Source organism: Malurus melanocephalus, unplaced genomic scaffold (genome assembly GCF_030028575.1).
Source record: "Malurus melanocephalus ecotype Western Australia unplaced genomic scaffold, MMel_1.1 scaffold_71, whole genome shotgun sequence".
Lineage (NCBI taxonomy): Eukaryota > Metazoa > Chordata > Aves > Passeriformes > Maluridae > Malurus > Malurus melanocephalus.
The window spans coordinates 2,042,303-2,061,038 of record NW_026623303.1 but is presented as its reverse complement, the minus strand read 5'-3'; the positions used below and the strand labels follow the sequence as shown (position 1 = coordinate 2,061,038).

General features: G+C 40.7%; 1 protein-coding gene across 9 annotated transcripts in view; it reads left to right on the top strand.

The window, feature by feature from the left end:
* Positions 1-18,736, top strand: part of LNX1 (ligand of numb-protein X 1) — a 148,615-nt gene that overhangs the window by 96,725 nt on the left and 33,154 nt on the right. For all 9 annotated transcript variants that reach the window (XM_057366805.1, XM_057366806.1, XM_057366803.1 and 6 more), the window contains one exon: positions 17,186-17,427. In XM_057366805.1, coding sequence (XP_057222788.1) covers positions 17,186-17,427 — 242 coding nt within the window. The remainder of the gene's footprint in view (positions 1-17,185; positions 17,428-18,736) is intronic.

The following is an 18,736-nucleotide window of genomic DNA, read 5'->3' as shown; positions in this document are numbered from 1 at the left end:
CCCCCCAGCAGATGGTGTTACATCCTTCATATTTTTGCTAACTCCATGTTTACAGAGAGATTAACAGTCTCTTTCTTAGAGAGAAAATGCATTTCACAGATTTGTTTTTTTTTTAAGGGTTGATAATTGTTGCTCAGACCTTCCTGTGCTACATGTCTCCTCTGTTTTTCAAGTCTCCAGCAAACAGAGGTTGACAACCAACACAAAAAAAATACCATGGTGATTTTGTGCCCTGTGGTGCTTTACAACACCGAGGGAACTCACAGCTGACAGCATGAAGGGTTTAGCCTGTGATGAAGGAGCTTGATTTGTTTGCATGTTGGGTAAAAATAACAGTTTGCTCTTAAATAGGTGCTTATCTTTTTGCAGTGTTACATAAACTCTCTGGGCACTACCTGCCAAGCATGAATTGGCTGCTTCTGCCCTATTTATGCTTTGACAAAAGATGCAGGTTTTAGTCTTTAAATAGGTTCTTCTGTTGGTTGTCATGACAAGACTTGTAAGGCTCATTCAGTCTCTGTCATCAGTAGTACCAGGCTGTGTTTTGGTTTTAGCCATTTTACACCTGACTGCTCCTGGCTACCCTAAATCTTTGCTTTTCCTTTCCTTCCTCTCAATTCCTCTTTTCTTGACACCTCTGCTCTTGCCTCTTGCCTCTCCCACACACCTGTCTCAATAGGTTCAGCTATAGCAAGGGATCAAGTTTATCAGGGAAGTGTGGCTTTGAACTYTGAACAGCATGGCAGCAACATGTTTCTTCTGCCTGGCAAAGGAGAGCTGAGCTGGTTTAAAAACATTGGGTGCTCTTGGGTTGACCTGTGACTAGAGATCGTCAACCATAATTTCAAAACCACTTGAAGCTGGTAGGCTCATTGATAGACACTTCTCCTGGGGCTGTGCAAGGCTTGTCCTGTTTATTGTAGTGGTGGCAAGACCTTGTCTGCATCCTTCTTTTGTCTGTGTAATAGTGAAATATTCAGTGAAAGGACTCTTCCTTTGACTGCCTTGTCTTGTTGAAGAAGAGAAAGAAGAGAGAAACTGGCTGACTTATCTGTCAAGGACCCTTGTGATTGACTCCTGTGGTGCTGAACACACCAAGCAATGTGTCCTCTATCACCTTGCACTGTTGCAGCACTGCAAAACTGTGAGCTGATTATGTTTCTTACTTTAAATTTATGGATTAATGTATGAGTGTATGATATGTACATGATATGTACATGATATGTACATGATATGTACAATACATTTGATAATGTATTGCAAATTTAAGCTGTAGAATTTAACTTCAGCAAAACCTATGTGAAGGCTAAAAGCAAGGAAATCTTTATGTTGACCGGATTTGGTTAGACAGCCTTTATACTAACTTCACTTCAGCAGTCTTCGTGAATTATAAACATTTATCAGTTAGACTAAACATAGGTTAAAGCAGGCCATGGAAATAGCTCAGTTGAAGAGCTGAGATCTAATCAGTCTTTTATCAACTGATCTTCTGTTAAATTACTAGTTAAATTATCATTTGGACTGAAATTCTTAAAAGAATTGCAAACTCTCCTATGAAACCCACYACAAATGGTGAGAATAAAAAAAGCCAAAAAAAAAAAATAGGGGTCATAAGTTCTCTCCCTGTATAATTCARTTCCTCTTGCTTAGTTGATTTCTGTGGTTCAAGAATGTTGCTCTGGTTGTTCTGTGTCAGCTATTCCAGACAGAGGATGCTACASCAATATTGATGTGCTTGATTTTTGCCTCACTTAAATTAATTCTATATAGGTATTGTTCCATTGACTTCAACAAATTACAGTCTTGAATTTCATTTGAATTAACTTGGAAGGTTTTGCATATATGGGAAAACTTCTGTTTTTCACACCTATAGAGCAGAGAGATCGAATAGTAGAGATCCAAAAAAATAGTTTTGAGTAAAGAGTGTCTAAGCACACTAATTCACACCATGCAGTTTTTAGCAGAAACAGCAATTTTAAAAARCAGAATATCCCTTGAGGGCATGTGGGTGAATGAGTTGAAACAATATGAATAAAATGTAATGGACCCCAGTTTCTGCAATCTCTGTGGCATCCTCTCCCTCCCTTAAAAACTACACACCCCTGTGTGGGAGCTTTGTAAAACCTCAGACTGCACTTTTCCTGTCCCTTGTGACAATGGTAGTTGTACAACAACAGCTTAAAAATAGTGACTTTTCTCATGCCTTTTTTTTTTTTTTTTTTTCTGTTGAAATTTATCTCCCTGTACTGGCAAACACAAAATCAACTACTTTAACACTGATCAGAAAGTCCCTTTGGAGCAGGATGTTTTCAGGAGAGTAGCAAGACTTGTGATAAAACAGCGACCCATTGCTGAATGGTCAAATCTGGTGCCGAAGGACCTGAGTGCAGAAATTCCCTGTTTGTCTTCAGCTCTGAAGCTTGTAAGTCCTTGTAAGGATCATGCATGCCACCACAAAAGGCTTCAAAAGGTTTAGGGATGAACAGACTTGTTGCCTGTCTCATAATTTACTGAAGAAGCTGAATGGCATAGCTATAGGCTAAGGATTAATCCTGGTCTCCTCTCACCACCTCTCACTGACCACAGTGATGGGGATGGAGTAGGAATCAGTTTGATGTCTCCATTTCACCTCAGTGTGCCAGGCATAAGTAAGCTGAGGATTCATATTTCRTGGTTTTTTTTCTGTTGACTCTAGGCTTACAGATGGGAAAGTCTGGGCTTACAGTATCTTCAGTCAGAATCTTCTGTGTGATTTTTTCCTTGTCTCCTGGCAGTGCCTGAGAGGGGGGTAGGTCTGGCACCATTTGACACGCCTTCCTCAGTCTGTCCCCATCTTCCTTCTGGGGAGGCCATGGACATGAAGGAGAACAAGGGACAGCACATGTCCATTTTAGACCTGCTTTGGCTTGCATGGGCATGCTGGCAGGACTTCAAAACAACCTTGAGACAGTATTTTGCCTCTGAAGGTATGTGACTTCTTGCAGAACCTAGGTACAAACAGAATTGTGCTGTTTTCAGTGGGACAACTGGCCGTTCGTGGACCAAGTGTCTTGCCAAGGGGGTGGACACAGGGAGAGAGGTAGAGTCATGGGTATCACCTGAAATCCTCCTGGGATATTTTGATATTAGCCTCCTATAGGGCTCTCTCAGCTGTGGTATCTGCCCTGAGACGTGCCTGTGCTCTCCTTTGTCAGAGAGAAATAGAAACTGGATCCTAAGTAATTTCWTAATTTACAAGATTTAAGGTATCTGTTTTTCAAGCAGTGTTTGCTATTTGGAAAGTTAGTCAGGCCTGGGCTTCCTGAGCAATGTTTTCAAGAACAGCTTATGACTGTGTGAAGCACTATTCTGGAATCACCTATTGTTCTGGCTGATGATGACAACTCCCTCAGCACCTATTTTTTCCCCTCTCTGACATTTCCAAAAAGAACAGCTGTGCTGCTTATGGTCCCCTGTGCCAGGGAAGCAGTTGCTGATGTTATCCTCCCCTCCCTTCTGGCTGCTTTGCAAAGAGTGCTTCTTCCAGGTCTTCTGAAATAGTCACATTGCAGAGAAATGTTCCTCACYCTTGCAAACCATGCTGAGTTGTCAGGTCCAGGGCTGAGCACAGGAATTCAGGTGACTCATGATTCTGCATCTTTAGTAACACACACATGGATGCAGTGACATATTTAGTAACACATGGATGTTTGAAGTCCCCAACCCTTTTGTGCTTTTAGGAGGTAAATGGGTATTACTTTCATTCCCCTCTATCCTTTGATATGCGGAGGGAATAAAAGTGCTGTTCCTACAGTTAGGGCTTTATGGTACTCCTTTAATTCCTATTGCTTTTTGTGCTATGGTAGTTTAAAGAGCCAAATCCTGTGTTGTGGGAGGTGTTGAACAAAAGAACCATAGTGAGCAATAAGGACTTTTTATTACACATTAAAAAAAAGCCAAATCTGTAACTAGTTTTCAAGATGTGGCATATTGAAGGGTAGACCCCCTCTCAAAGAGACCCAGGGTTTGAATAATGAGACATTTGGTGCCCAGAAGAAAGAGCAGGGAAGAAAGAGCAGAAATTATCCCAAAAAGGTGGTTTGAACACATATGGAAGTTAATCAATAATAAAATAGGGTGTGAAGTGACAATACTGTTCTTATTCTAGGATAGTTTATCTGGTGAATGCTCTTAACCCTGGAATGGGAATATCTCCAGGGAAGCTCTTCTCAGATGTGTGTGTCTACACGTATGATATACATAGTGTGTCTGAGGTGTCATTCTGCAACCACTGCAGTAATCATGTACTTCCCTGTTGCACATAACCCCTAGAAGCAGCTCCACCCCTGTAAACTGAATGTGGTTAACCTTTACAGAATACTTTGTGCTCAGTTTTGGAAGGTCATCTTAATGCCAGTATCTTAAGTACTCAGAAAACCCTGTAACATGATGCTGTAGCATCTTCAGTTAGCTTTCAAAGGAAAAGAAAATAATTTGTCATGAGGTTGTTCTGTTTGTAATCACTAATTGTTAGGTATTTATTTCCCTTTCTTCTTCCTCCTTTTCTCTCTGTACTGCACTTTTATAAACACACAGTGCTGAGTATCTGGCTTTGCCCTTCAGGAAGCAAACTTGTTTCAAGGGCAGTTAAGGAAGTTGCTCAGCAGCTGAAGATAGGTAAACTGCCAACCACTGGTCCAGTGCRTTGTGAAAAATTACTACAAAAGGAACCCATGTTTTAATTTCTAAAACAAATATTTAAATGTTCTACTAATTTTGTTTAGTCTGTCTACCCTTTTTTTTTTTTAATCCTCAGTGTCCATGTCAGGCTGAGGTGGATATTTTGAAACCACTGGAAAATTTCTTGTTGTATCTGTAAGACTACTCTCTGTTGTATGGCTTATCAAGCCATCTGCATTGACAGCATGGCATGGTTATATTTGCATGAAGCAAGTAGAGTTTGTTTAATGTATGTCTGAGTCAGGGCTGCAAACATATCCAATGCTCCCAGCATGGTGCTGTCCACTAGACACTAGTATAGATGTCCAGCWGGAGATCCTGTCTTTTGATGATGTTTTGGGTCACCTTGAGTGATGCCTTTGATGTGAAAATTAGCAGATGATGAGGCATGGCATAAGCATGCTGCTGGAAGTTAGATTGCCAGCTGCCTTCTGAAGGACCAGGGTCATCTCAGTTTGAAGAAGACAGATGCAATTATCCCCATCTCAGAGCTGATAATGAAATGACATCATTTCCAATGCCACCTTGGTTTTCCTTCAGGGAGTCCATCATTACTGCTAACAAGACTCAARTCTATTTAAATTGTGACGTTAACAAAATCACAGCCTGGGATGGAACAGCCTCAGGCACAGAGGCTGTCTGAGTCACCCAGATGCCACAAACTGTCACAGAGAATTCACGGTTTGGATTCATTTCAGGACAGGCTGTCGCACAGCAGCCCCGACCCATTTTGTGGGAGCAGCAAGGTCAGGGAGGATGTTCCTTCTCCTAGGACAGCAAGAGCAAGGCCACTGTCTTGTATTACCCAGGGGAATATAATTGCAGCTCATGTTCATGGTTCAGTACTCCAAACCTGCTGCTCAGGTTTTCCCACCATGTTCTAGGTGCCCAGCTGTACACGTGATGTTTATATTTTAATACTGAAAGCAAAACCAGCCATTAGAGCTTGAATATGGGAATTTCCACAGTTACAGTGTTGTAAAAGGGGAAGGAAACTGCATCTTCCTAAGCAACATCTTGGATTTTTTAATTCTGCTTCCAGTATTTTAGTTGGATGAATACAAAAGTTAATGTGTTTTGTAACAGAACCATATGAAATTACTGCCTTTTATCCTGAAGGTTTTTTTTTTTTTTTTAAAGCTGAATAATTAAAAGAAAAATCTGAGTGAAAACATCCAATATGTGAAGGGGGCCTAGAGGGAAGCCAGAGAGGGATTCTTTGTCAGGGACTGATAGGATGGGACAGGGAGTAATGGGTACATATTCAAAGAGGGAAAGCTTAGGTTAGTAATAAGGAACATCCCTTCCAGCCTAGACTCTTCTATGATTTTATGGTACTTTTCTTTGCCAGGGAAATACATTTGGTGTTGCTAATGTGGTACCCACTTCTGAAGGCATCTTTTGTAATTCAGCAGTTTCAGGGTTGAATTCCCGCTTTCACCCTAATCTGTGTATTTTATTACATGATTCACCAGTTGTATCCTGGTGGTCTAAGAAAACAATACACAATTTTCCAGAGAGGTTCTCAACCTGTGTCTGAAGCCTTTAAGGCCACTTCTTCAGCTTCAGGCTGAAGATGGGCTGGTGTGCCTAGATGGTATTGCCAGGTTTTCCCSAAGATATTGGCTGGACTAAGAGAGGACAGTGCCTTTTCTTGTGAGCGTCTCCCAAATTCAACTGAAAAGCCAAAACAGGCTCTGAAGCAGGACTCAGTCTCTCCTTCCCCAGGTACCAGTTTTTCATTTGGACACAGCATTGGACTCCCTTTTGCTTAATACACCTCTCTGAATAAGCTTCAGCAGGAGGAGCAGAGATAAGCCTTATCCCAATCTGAYCTGAGCTTTAGTGATTAGAGCACTCCTGAAAACTGAGGTGTGAGGGTGTGAGCTCCTTCAGTCTCTGCTGCCAAGTGAGAACCTACAGTAGTCTGCATACAACAGGAGGAAAACCACACCACTGCATTTTTGGATGTTTTCCATGATATTGAATGCAGCATTGCCTGTAGGTGCCTATTTGGGGAGAAGGATGAATGGATTCAGCCTTTTTCGGACTTGGGTAAAGGAATTCAGGATAAAATTTTTTCTGATAGTTCTGCTATAGAAGCGTTTTCCAAAAAAAAAAAAAAATAATTTTTCACAATTTTTACTCCATAAGTGAGCATTTCCTACTATGTGAGCTTTCAGGAGACTGTAAACAACATTCCAGCCATACTTGTGCTGTGGCTGGATTTGGACTTTCTGAAGCCCTTAAATGGTTTTACAATGTGTGTTTATTTTAATGGATGGGTGAAATATCTCACTGAAATATCTCATATTCAACTGGGTGGAACCCATAAAACACAAGCAATGATGATTTTTGCATGCCCAATGGGTCTAGGGGGATTTGTACTGAAAACTGGCTTGTGATGTCCCTCTGATCCACCCACTTCTAATCATACGTGCAAAAGAGAATATTGCAATACAGTTTATTTATAGGGCTGCTTTGGGGTCCTTGTTGAATATTAGACATTGGATTTGATAAGATTATGGAAAACATTTGTGACATCTTAAGAAGCTACTTAGTCGTGCTGGCAGAGGTGCTTACTCTAGACTCAGACAATCATCTGACAGGGATCTCTGTGGCTTTTCACCTGCTCAGGTGTGCTGAGACCTCCTTTTTTGAGACCTTCCTCCACATGTTGAGGAAGCAATATGTGTTTACAGTATGATATGTACCAAGATAACAGTATAATTTAGATATCCATGCTGACCTAAAAGGGATCTTAYGTGACTTTTGGGTCACAGTGGTCAGAGACAAGTGTCACCAGAGCTAGAGCTGGTGGGTGGCTGTCCACAGCATGTTCTGTGAATAAGACAGTATAAAGACAGCATTCATTATTTCCTGGATGCAGCTCCATTGTTTCCTATAATTTCAAATTCCAGTGGGGAACACAGTAGTAAACCAAAGCCTTGGGTTGAAAACATCTTGAAATTGAACACGGTGTTCCCTTTTTATTATTTTATATTTAGAGACTTATGTCCATGTGTCACTGYTTTTTTCCAACAAAAGCATCATACCTGCTCTCAGTAGTGCTGGCTTGTTAAGTCWCTGACATAGTAGATATTGTAATTAGTTTTATTTTAAAAATAAATGCGTGCTAAGTATGTGCAAATACGAAGTTTCTSTCTSTCAGGCTTTTCTGTCTGTAGCTGCRAGAATCAGATTACACTGATCCTGTCTGTCTTGTTAAAAAAACAAATCCCCTTGTCCCATTACAAACATATTTTGCTCACTGCATCATGAAGTTTTTATAACAGAGGTGTGGATAGTAGGAGGGGAAGACAATGCTGAGATATTAARTTCCAGGAGACAAGTTATACCTGTTGAATATAATCCGGTGATCAAAAGACTGAACAATAAACATAAAAAGCATGTGAATCAACAGATTGAATGCTTATTCTTAACATTAATTATACGTGCACCTACATAATTTGAAAAATGTAGTATATTGGATTGAGTGGTACTATGAGAAAGAGCACTGCAATGCCTTAAGAATTCCTTTGTCTTTGCACTTGTTATTTTTGTCCCAGATAACTTGATTTTAGCAGCATTAACGTTTTTGAGCCTTTGTGCATATATACTGTGATTTTTCTTAGGCTCATTTTTCARTTAATGTTCTAAATGGGTAATATTTTCAGTGATCCTGATGCAGTTTCATTATATGCAATACCAATTTCTAATGTAAAAAGGTTGTATTATTATTATTTTATTAGTATAAAACAAAATCAGTGGTTAACATTGCCTGCCAAGTMCTTTGAGTGGTCTTGGATGGACTTGAAAAGCAGATACGAAGCTCACAGCTGCTCATGGCAGGTCTTAAGTTGCTTTCCGAATTCCCAASTGATAGAGATTACTTGTGATTGCTCCCTCATGCACAAGTTCTGTAGATATCAGGATGTACAAATACTGCTAAATGCCTACATTTTCCATGAAGAAAACTGTCTTTTTAATTTGTGTTTTCTCACTTTCTTTTGGAAAATGATTCAAGTTGGACTATTCTTTAAGTGGTGAAAGCTGAAGCTTTTAAGTATGTTTCATAGATAATGGTGCAATTCTGGAAGGTGATGAAAGCACCTGGTAAAGTTTTCATTTAGCTCYACTTTTGCTGAAGTCGAGGAGTTTTTAGTACTTCGGTGCTTTAATGCAAYGCTTGAACAGGATTAGTGGGTTTAAATCATGTATTATACGTKGAATGCCATAAGTACTAGAAGCCATCAGCAAGGGTTACAGGCTCTCATCAGCTCAAAGTCTTGTTTTTCTCTCTTATTTTGCTCTGAATCTCTTAACCAAGTACTCATATGTTCCTTGCTGTGTCAGTACCTGAGCACCTATAAGGAATTAGAGATAGTGTGCTACCTCTGTTTTCCTTGCTTGTCAGCTGCTGTGAGTGGATTCCATGAGATATGTAGATCACTTTGGGAAGTTTCTGTCTTTAATTAAGTTCAGTGTAAATAAATACTGCTGTTGTTTTGTATCACACAAAATTACTCYGGTTCTGTACTTTTGGCCAGTAACTTCTCTGTGATGACAAAYGTTTGTTTATAATAATCTAGCAGTAAATAGTGAATAATAGGCTGACTGCAGGTCTTTCACCCTGGTTAACTCCTCCTTYTTGCTCCAGGTCTGCTTGTGCTCTACAAGCATTACATTTAAAGGCAGCATTGGAAAAGGTAGAGACTCTAGAAGCAACTCAAGTGTATGTCTTATGTGAGCGGTGGGAAGAGTCTGCTGATGCCTTTGTGCATTCTCAGAGCATTTGTGACTTGGGCACAGGTGGGAAAGGGGTATAGAATGTGAAGTCACAAAATCAGTTGTAAATATTGACTTCTCTAAAGCGGTAATTMTGTTAAGCAAAACCAGAAGGTGTGCTAACACATTAAAAAACGTTGACATTTTGCAGCCTGTGTGCTGACTTGCCCATCTCAGTTCTCTCTAAAATTTAAATTTTAAATTCTCTTGTATGTAAGACAGCTTTAAGGAATGTTTTAAGAGTAGAAGTTGAAATGATAATCCACTCTTGAAGGAAAGTCAATAGATTTGTAGTTTCAAAATCATCAGTGACAGAATAATGGCCTGAAAGCAGTTTCAGGAGAGAAAGAGAATATGATCTGGACTAACAATTCGTCCCTACAACAACTGGGATCATTGCACAATAATCCCAGTCATGATTTTTGTCCACAATTGCAGATAACTAGTTGTTTACCAATTTCTTCCAATTCCCTGTTTCCATGACAGATGTTAATGGGGCCTTTAAAAGATTTTGTAATAGAAGTTGAAGATGGTGGTTGAAATACAGCTTTCTGTGTTTTAAAGACAAGGACAAAAAATCTGAAACATGACCACATTACATGATACTTTGCTATCATGCACATGAAATTTAAGCTCGACGATATATTTAAGATTTAAAAAAAAAATGTTCCAGTTCTTTCTGTTCTCCTGAAAACTGGTTGGAAGCATGGAGATTCCCCCCTTCTTTCAGTATGAGCAGTCAAATATGAAATAGGTATTTGGCTTTCATTGAATGCTTGTTTGTATCTGACACCAAGACTTGGTCCACTGGTAGTTTTGGAAACTGTAGAGTCTGAGCTCTGAACTGCAGTTCCATCTTCATCAATGTAAAATATTTTCAAAGGCCCAAAACTTGCCATGCTTGCTCCACCTTCTTAGCAAACAAATCCCAAAAAAGGGAATATGTCGCTATTAACTGATGACTAAATCGTAATTATCAAGAATTCTCGAAATTTGTTTTCCTCATATGCTTAGAAAACCTTAGTCTTTTAATCTCTGGGGAACTATAACTCTTTTTTCTAGTGGTGGACCCAAATTCATACAGAGTAGCTGACATGGAAATAAAAGTATACAGATACTCCTGTGCACATTCCTTATATAATGCACAAATATATTTTGTTTGACAACACCTTAGTGCAAAAGCATTGTGAAAATGACAGCCCTTCCCTGGGGTCAGATCTTTACTGACAGTACAAACCACAATTTTAGGCTTTGCTAGTAAGGTCGTTTTCCAGAATTTATTGGATTTTGATGTCTTCATTATTACAAAAAGTGTGGAAAAACCCTTAGGAAACCATAACAGGAATATGCAGAAATTAAACTGAAAAAGATAGATATGTGAGAGGTTTTTCCTATCTTGTGGGAAAGTATTTAAACTAAATAACCTTAGCTTAAAGAAATAAATGTTGTGAAGACCTTTATAAATATTTAGAGACTMGTAATGCAGAAATACAGAACCACTACATCTATTACATGTTTATAGTATAGCAAAGGCCTCTGGCTGACAATAGAGTGCAAGTAACACGAGAAAATCTCTCTGACAGCCAGATAGAGAAGCCATTTGCCTCATCTTAGCTTCTATCATAGCTGTCTCTGTGCTGACACTGAGAAGAGCAGTGTTTATGGAAGCGTAGGAAGGAATTGCTGATCCTCAGCCCTCCAGAGGCAGCAGGGATCATGCCACTGGCCCGTCCTGCCCTCCCAGCTAGCCCTCATGCCCCAGGTGTCAGGAAGCTGTCTCTAAAAGGCTTTTGTTTAGTGTTATTGAAGTGAAAGAGCAGTAGTAACTGGGACAATTTCCCATTTAAGTGAAAAATACRCTTTTTTCCCACCCCCAAAGAAGATGGCAAGCCTCTGACACTAAGAAATCATCAGGGAGAGGATACCCAAGTGCATCAATGCCAGGGTACAGTGCGCACAGAACAGCAGTCGCAAGCACCTGGAAATATTGCTGGCATTATGAAATTCAAGTGCAGGTGCAGATCAGCCTGTTTCTAGTTCCCTGCTTAGATATGGGTTTTGCAGCCTGTATTTCAGCAAATGTTCACTGGAAACTGAATCCAGGACATTGCATTGCTTTTTMCATGGTTCATTCCCTTCTTTATCAATATTGAGTAAGGTTTAATATAGGCAGGACCTTTTCTAGCCATAGCTGCTGAATTACAGGACCTTCCTAGCCATAGCCATAGCTGAGGAATGCTCTTGACATGATACAGTTCTTTATAAAAAGCAGAAAAGGCACATTCATTAAAAAAAAATCAGGTACTTATTTATGAAGCTTTTTTCCATATGCAACATTCACATAATGGTTGATCCTTGCAGTAACTCAGAATTACCAAGGAAAAATCTTTTCTGTTTAGCACTCTGTTCCAGGATTGATTTCCCTATATAGCAAAAAAAGAAAGAAAATAAAAAGAGATGATTTTCCACATAGGACCAAGATTCACAGAAGCTAGTTTTCTGAGCAAGGATGATACAATGTCTTTGGGTTCAAAGTGCAGCAGGGTAGTGGTCACCCTTATTGCCAAAGATATTGATATCTCTGACCTCTCAAGCACCAGTATGGTTGGACTGTGGTTGGGAGATTGTGCATTTGCTGCATTTGAGCTTGTGTCTGTAATGTGGGATTTGGTGGGAATTCAGGTGCCTTGCTTCTTTTTCGTATTTGATTCCATTGCTTGGTGCACTGTTGGCAAAAGTGAGATCAGAAGAGTTCATGTCATCCCTGTTGGAGACCTGATCAGGTCGCTTCAGTCCCTCATGATGAAGTTTTAGAAAACTTTAGAGTTTAAGTGTTTGGCCTGAAATCCWTGTAGGTGGTATTTGGGTTATGTTTGGACTGCTGTCACTGCTAATCTGCACGTGGTGTGAATGGTTCCTGTGGGGCAGGAATTGTCAACACCATCTTGTGAGTCAGTCTCTCCAATTAAACCCCATCTCTCCTTTCTTCCCAGGCACAGCAGGACCTCTTACCCGGGCCTCACAAGTGAGGTTATCAGCACCAGATTATCCAAGATGCTCCTTTTTGATCAGCKTTGGTTTCTCCATCATCTTTCCTGCTGGATTAGTTCATGGGTGCTAGAGCAGTCAGGGKAGTTTTTATGACAGCGGGTATGATACACGTTGTTGACACTTTGGACCCCATCTTGTGTCAAGATCAAATTACACAGGGATGAGGCTGCTAGCAGTGAGACCATAGCTGAAACATACYTGTCACCCTGATCAGGGTTTAGCTTTGGATCAGCAATGACAGCCTGTTATGCAGTATTTTCTTCGGCTGGGCARACTTAAGTGCTTTGTATACATTAACTGCATTCAGACAATGTTTCCACTGCTGCTGCACTAAAGCAAAACAGCTCCAAAATATGAGGGGTGCTGGAAGTGAGGTTGAGAAAGCACTACTGGAACTGTCAGGAAAGGATTCCTGCCTGTGTCAGGCCTGGCTCACAAACATTGTGACTCTTTAGATTCACTTTTTCCCCTGTTTCATGCCCAGGCAGAGACTGTGAAATAACACAGAAAGTGGGGCAGTTTTACAAACAAATGCATTCTAAATCATAGAAGGGTTTGGATCAGAAGGAACCATAAAGATCATCTAGTCCCAGTCCCCCTGCCATGGGCAAATATATACACCTATTTGTGGAATTTTTTWATTTAGATCACAAGAAGAGAGGTGAAAAAAATCCATGCAGTTATCCTTGCTTATGTTTTGGCTTTACATGTTTTGCCTATGTCAGCCTGGGTAATTGAAATCCTTGAGGTCAATCTTGCTTTCAGTCCTTCCTTTGCTGTGCAAGTCAGGGATGCTGCAAGGAGAACTCTCTTTTTTAAACCACTGTTTTAATTTGAATTTCAAATTACATGGATATGTTTCTCTTGGCCGTGAGTTTAACTGAAGGTTGTTTCTACAAATGGTATGACCAAGTTAAGGCAGCCACAGGGTTTTGGATCTCCCAGATCTTGGGATGTGCTGCTCCTGAAGCCTKGAGTACATTTTCCCTAGATTGTGGAACAGGATACAGGGTAAAGATTGCCTTGTGGCTGCCAGTGTTGATACCAGCCAAAATTRCTGCTCTGGGTGAAATTCCAGCAGCCACCATTGCTCTCCTACTACCCAGAGGTTAGCTCATACAGCCAGAATTTCAGACAGCAGATTTCTGCTTCATTAAAGAGGCCATGCAAACAGAAGAAACTATTTTCTCAGCTTCCTGTATGCACCTAGTGACACTACTTTAATGGCACAAACTGTACAACACACATTATTCATGTCTGTTTATCTCTCTGGKGTTTGGCCTTCAAATTGTTTCAGTATCGTACAGCTGCACAGATGTACTTGCTGTCCAGTGCAACTAAGAAGGAACATAAATCTGTAGTTCACCTTGGCCTGCAGACAGTGTTGAGTTCACTTTCTGACTGGCCTATGTTAATCAGGTATCCCTCTTCCTGTAAGCTGTAAATCAGGCATTGCGATTAATACAATGAGAGAGCTAATTACTACTGGCATGTAGATGGTTTTTGTTTCTCTCTTTTCTGGGAGCCAAATCCAACCATATGGAAAAATGTAATTTAGACACTATAAATATGATTCCACTTAGACAGTCATCTCTTCTGTTTTCTGTTATCACAGCAGTGTCAGCACAAGCAAAACAATGAAAGTGAAGAGATGCTGTTGCAGATTTTATTACAAGTTTGAGGTCTTGGGAGTTTTTTCCTTCTTCAAGGACACTGTGTTAATCTGAAAAAAGAGGGCTTGATTTGTGTTCATTTATGCCTGCCACAATTATTTAAGAAATAACTTCAGTGATCAGACTTGAAGAGCTCTGGTTCTTCTTTAACTATTTCTGGCAGAGCTAGAAAGATATGCTTTGTGTTTTGTATCATGACAACTTGTCTTCTCCAATAAGCCACATCTTAAACTGTGTCAGTCCTCTCTACATTCGAAATAGCTGTCTTCTGTTCATTGCTGTTGGAATGAAGCTGTTGACTGTGTGTCTGCAGTGCAGCCAGCAGCAGCAAGTGAGAATTTCCACAGAAAGTGACGGCTGTAGCAGCAAAGTGCAGCTGGGCACCAGGCAGTGGTTAAATCCAAATATCTAGAAATCTTTGGGCAGAACCACTTCTGATCTTCATATTGATCTTCATAGAACCCATCAAATATAAAAAGCCATCTGCATTTGAGGACCCATTCACAAGGATGGTGCTCTACTATCAGCCACCGAAACTTTACTGACATGGGAAAAACACAGGCAAATGAAATGAAATGAGGAGGATTAGGAATATCTCTTTTCATATTCTGAATATTTGCAGGACTGCTGTAAAGCAGAGCCTGTCTTCTGAGAACAGCAAACAGTTCTCCCCAAAGCCATTTCTTTGTGTTCACTTAATTGTGTTGGGCTTTTAGACTATTTTTAAACTATTTTGTCAAGCATTTGTAGGCTGGATTAGCAAATGTGACCTTACTGCAAGAGGGAGATGTCAGGGATGAGTTTCCAAAACACTGTGTTGAAGAAGTTTAGGTGTACAGCAAGAAGGAAAGGCTTTTGTGCTTCTGCTTCCTGTGAAATCTAAAGGAGAGCATCCTKCTATGGTTTAAGATTCTGGGGGAGTGAGAAAGTCTGGAAAGAAATAGAAAAATACCTGGTGCAGTGGAGACAGAAAAGCTCTTCCTTTCTGTTTTACATTATTATTGTTGCAGTCTTGCCTTGCAATAGGTCCCTCAGATAGCTTTTCATTGATCTTTTGAAGTAGTTGACCAACCTTCTCTTTCATAAGAGGTGTCTCATTTTGCTTGTGATAGGTTTCAGAAATAACTTCTGTTACAGCCATTCCCATCCAAGCCTTAAAGTACATTCACAGCCCTTACACAGTTGCATCAATATGACACCCTTTTGTTTAGGTATTTTTCCCCTCTTTAAGATGGAATTTGTCAGAAGCAGCATGAAGTAAATAATGATAAAACATAATTTAATGACAAAAAAAAAGGTTCTAATTCAATTGTCTCATCAAAAGCCAATGCCATATGAGAAATTTAACTGCTGCTGTGAGGCTGATACAGAGAGCTCTGTGACTTCTTCTCATATCATCTTTCTGTCCCAGGAGCTGCTTCCATAATAATTTCTCTTCCAAGGCTGCTGTTCAGTGTACTACTTCTTTTCATGACACTTAACCCACTAGCGTTGTGTACTGTATGTATTATGCATTGCCTTTTGTGCATGCCATATATTACGAAGAGCTTTCTATCCCTAAGGGTTTCTGCAGCTATTTCTGTGAGTTCGTCCTACAGGGCACTTTCATGAAAGTCATCAGTTAGCCTTTGTTATGAAGGAACAGATAATAATAACTGAAAGTAGGTCAAGCTCATTAGATTATTAATAAAAGGCTTTTTTTTTTTTTTTTAATGCACTGAATGTGGTTCTAGTGGGTGGGCACTGGGCAGAAGTGGTGCTGGAGAAGTCACAGGTGCTGTGTCCTTGGTCACTCTGTCTTTTCAGTTATTTTATAGCTTTAATTGAATACTGACTCATGAAGAGCACAGTGACCTTTCATTTCATTTGAGTGACTTTGTTTCATGGGTCTTAAAAAAGAAATGCCATGCATTCTTGCTTGCCTTTGCTGTCTAGGATGAATCTAGAGCACATAGTTGGAAGCATAACTAAGTTTGTTTCAAAGCAGACTTGTAATTTGTCCCTTATAATGCTGTATCTTCAGCTGTTTTGGGACCATGCATGTCTCCACTAGAAACAGAGGATTTTCCCCCAGAAGTGTTTTAGAGCCTGCCTTGAGCTCCCCAAGCTGGTGATGTCCCAGTCTGGCCCAAAGACCTTGGCCTGAGGAACTTGGTGGGAGTTCTGCACTCCCTCCTTGACTGGTGAGACTGCAGGGTCAGTGGAACCCCTACCCCCACTTGCACCTCTTCCTCTGTCAAGGCAATGACTGACCTGCACATTTTAGTGTCTCAGCTGCACTGGAATAGCTGCAACTTCATCTSTGTGGCTAAGTTTGAAACAACTCAACAGATGCAGCTGAAGTAGTAAATGGTCAGTACGGGCACTGTGTGGGGCCTGGATTCCGACAACCCCCAGGTGTTCAGCCCCCACCTGCAGCCCTCCTTTTGTTGATTAAACTGGTCTCCACAGACCACAGTGCCGTGCTCCACATGTGACCACCTTGGTGACTGGGAGGGTTTTTCTGGAAGCAGAATTGGGTAAGCAACAGACACAGAGGAGCTGTCAGACCTCACTCTGCTCTCCTTCATCAATCAGAGGCAAGTACAAAATTACAGATTGTAGCCTCTGGCTTAATTAGCACCTGCTACTCTTGGCCTCTTGCATCCACAGTAACTATTTTTACACATAGGACTATGTGCAAGGCTGTGGCTCTCTATTTTTCCTTGACCAGCAGAAGTCTTCTGATGTGAGGTGGTAACTCACCTCCTTTGAAACACAGATGTCCTTCTTTTTGATTCTGTGTAACAYGACAGGACTGGTATTTTTCCCTCTTGTTTATCATCCATATTCCACTGGTCACAATAATCATCACAGTTTGTACTCCAAGTGATTCCTTGCAACCAGATAGTTTCCGTATTTAYACAGCATTTAAATGCAACTTGCTATCATGTCTCTCCCTCCCTTCTCCTTAGATGTAAAGGAGCATCCCACTATGGCCTTACCAAGGAACGGAAGAGGCGTTCCCAAGACAGCTCTCCGGACCACGGCTCCAGCTTAGCAGTAGCTGCCCTGGGCCCTGAGCTCTCAGCAGCTGCGGCCATCGCCTTAATGACAGATGAGCCAGGACTGGTTAACCCGGCCTTCAGCCCCACCTCTGAGGACAGCCAGCTGGGCAGCAGCCCCGGAGACCTGCACCGCAGCAACCGGAACAGAAGTAAGAGCTAAAAATTATGGCTTCAGAGCGCCTTTTGGCATTCAGTCTTTCTGTTAAATATATGACATTGGAGGATTAAAAAAAAACAAAAAAAAAAAAAAACCAAAAAAAAAGAAGGGGTGGGGGGTGTGAAAGCTTTCATTTTACAGTTTATCAAATTGTGCACTCAGTGACCCAATAGATTTGAGGTGGAAAAAAAATGGCTTGGCCAGGAGCAGCATCAAGCTGAAGATGGCATAACTGCACACAAGTAAACTGCAAGTCTTTAGAAAGATAATTTAGGCAAGTCAGCTAAGTTGGAAGATTAAATGTTATGTGTGATGTGCTGGGGAGATGGTGTAGTTGTGTAATATGTCTTCACTAAAGCTTGGTGGCCCAAGTAACCCCCATTGACATGGACACCTATCCAAAATTCTGTTGGGAACTGTGTTTGTCATTTGCCAAGTATTTTCAGGAGGAAAAACCCCTAAAATTGTCTTAGGAGCTTGGGGGATATCTGCCAGCTTCTGAGTAAGGTACAGCTCAGAGGAACTGGTCCTGCTGAAATAACAGTCGGGGACAAGCTGCATCAGGAAACTTTGCCTTGATCTTTTACATTGTGACAATGGAGCTGTCTCTGATGAATGTCAAATTTGAAAATCATGGCCTGGCCACATGCAGACTCAGAAGTGTTAATGGTGAGTTCAAAGCATGTATTTGAGGCTTCTGAAGACAAAATAGATAGCCCACCTTGTGTGCCACCAGTTGCATGTTGGGAAAATGGATGAAGGGATGAAGAAAGACTAGAAAAGCAGAGAGAAGTGCTGTCCTTTTGTGTGCCAGGGTTTAGAAAGGCGAGGAAAAGGGAGGGTGCAGGAAGRGAGCAACCAAATCTCAATAAATTCTGTCAGTTTTATTGAGTGTAGAGGCCACAGTCTGGTTTGAGGGAATGTTGTATTATTAGATTACAATGTTTGGCTAGCATGCAGAGCTGGAACAGACAGAACAGCAACAGCCATGAAGATATCTGTARCAGGATGGAGAGAATGACATGTTTTGAAAGTATTATGACTTTTCTTTTGTATTGCCTTACCCGAGTCAGAATATGTGACTTTTTGATCTCTCCCACCTTATAATACTTGAATTTTTGACATGAAATAGTTGGCAATCGTTGGTGGATTTGGAAGAATTGCAAGGTTTTGAGACAGTAGTAGTAGTGGGGATTTTTTCAAGTAGACTTTCTAACAATGACTTCCAGCTTTTTTTGGTCAAATGTGTATAGCTTGGGAAGGGCAGTGCTTCTTCTTTTATGTGTATTTTTCACAGSATT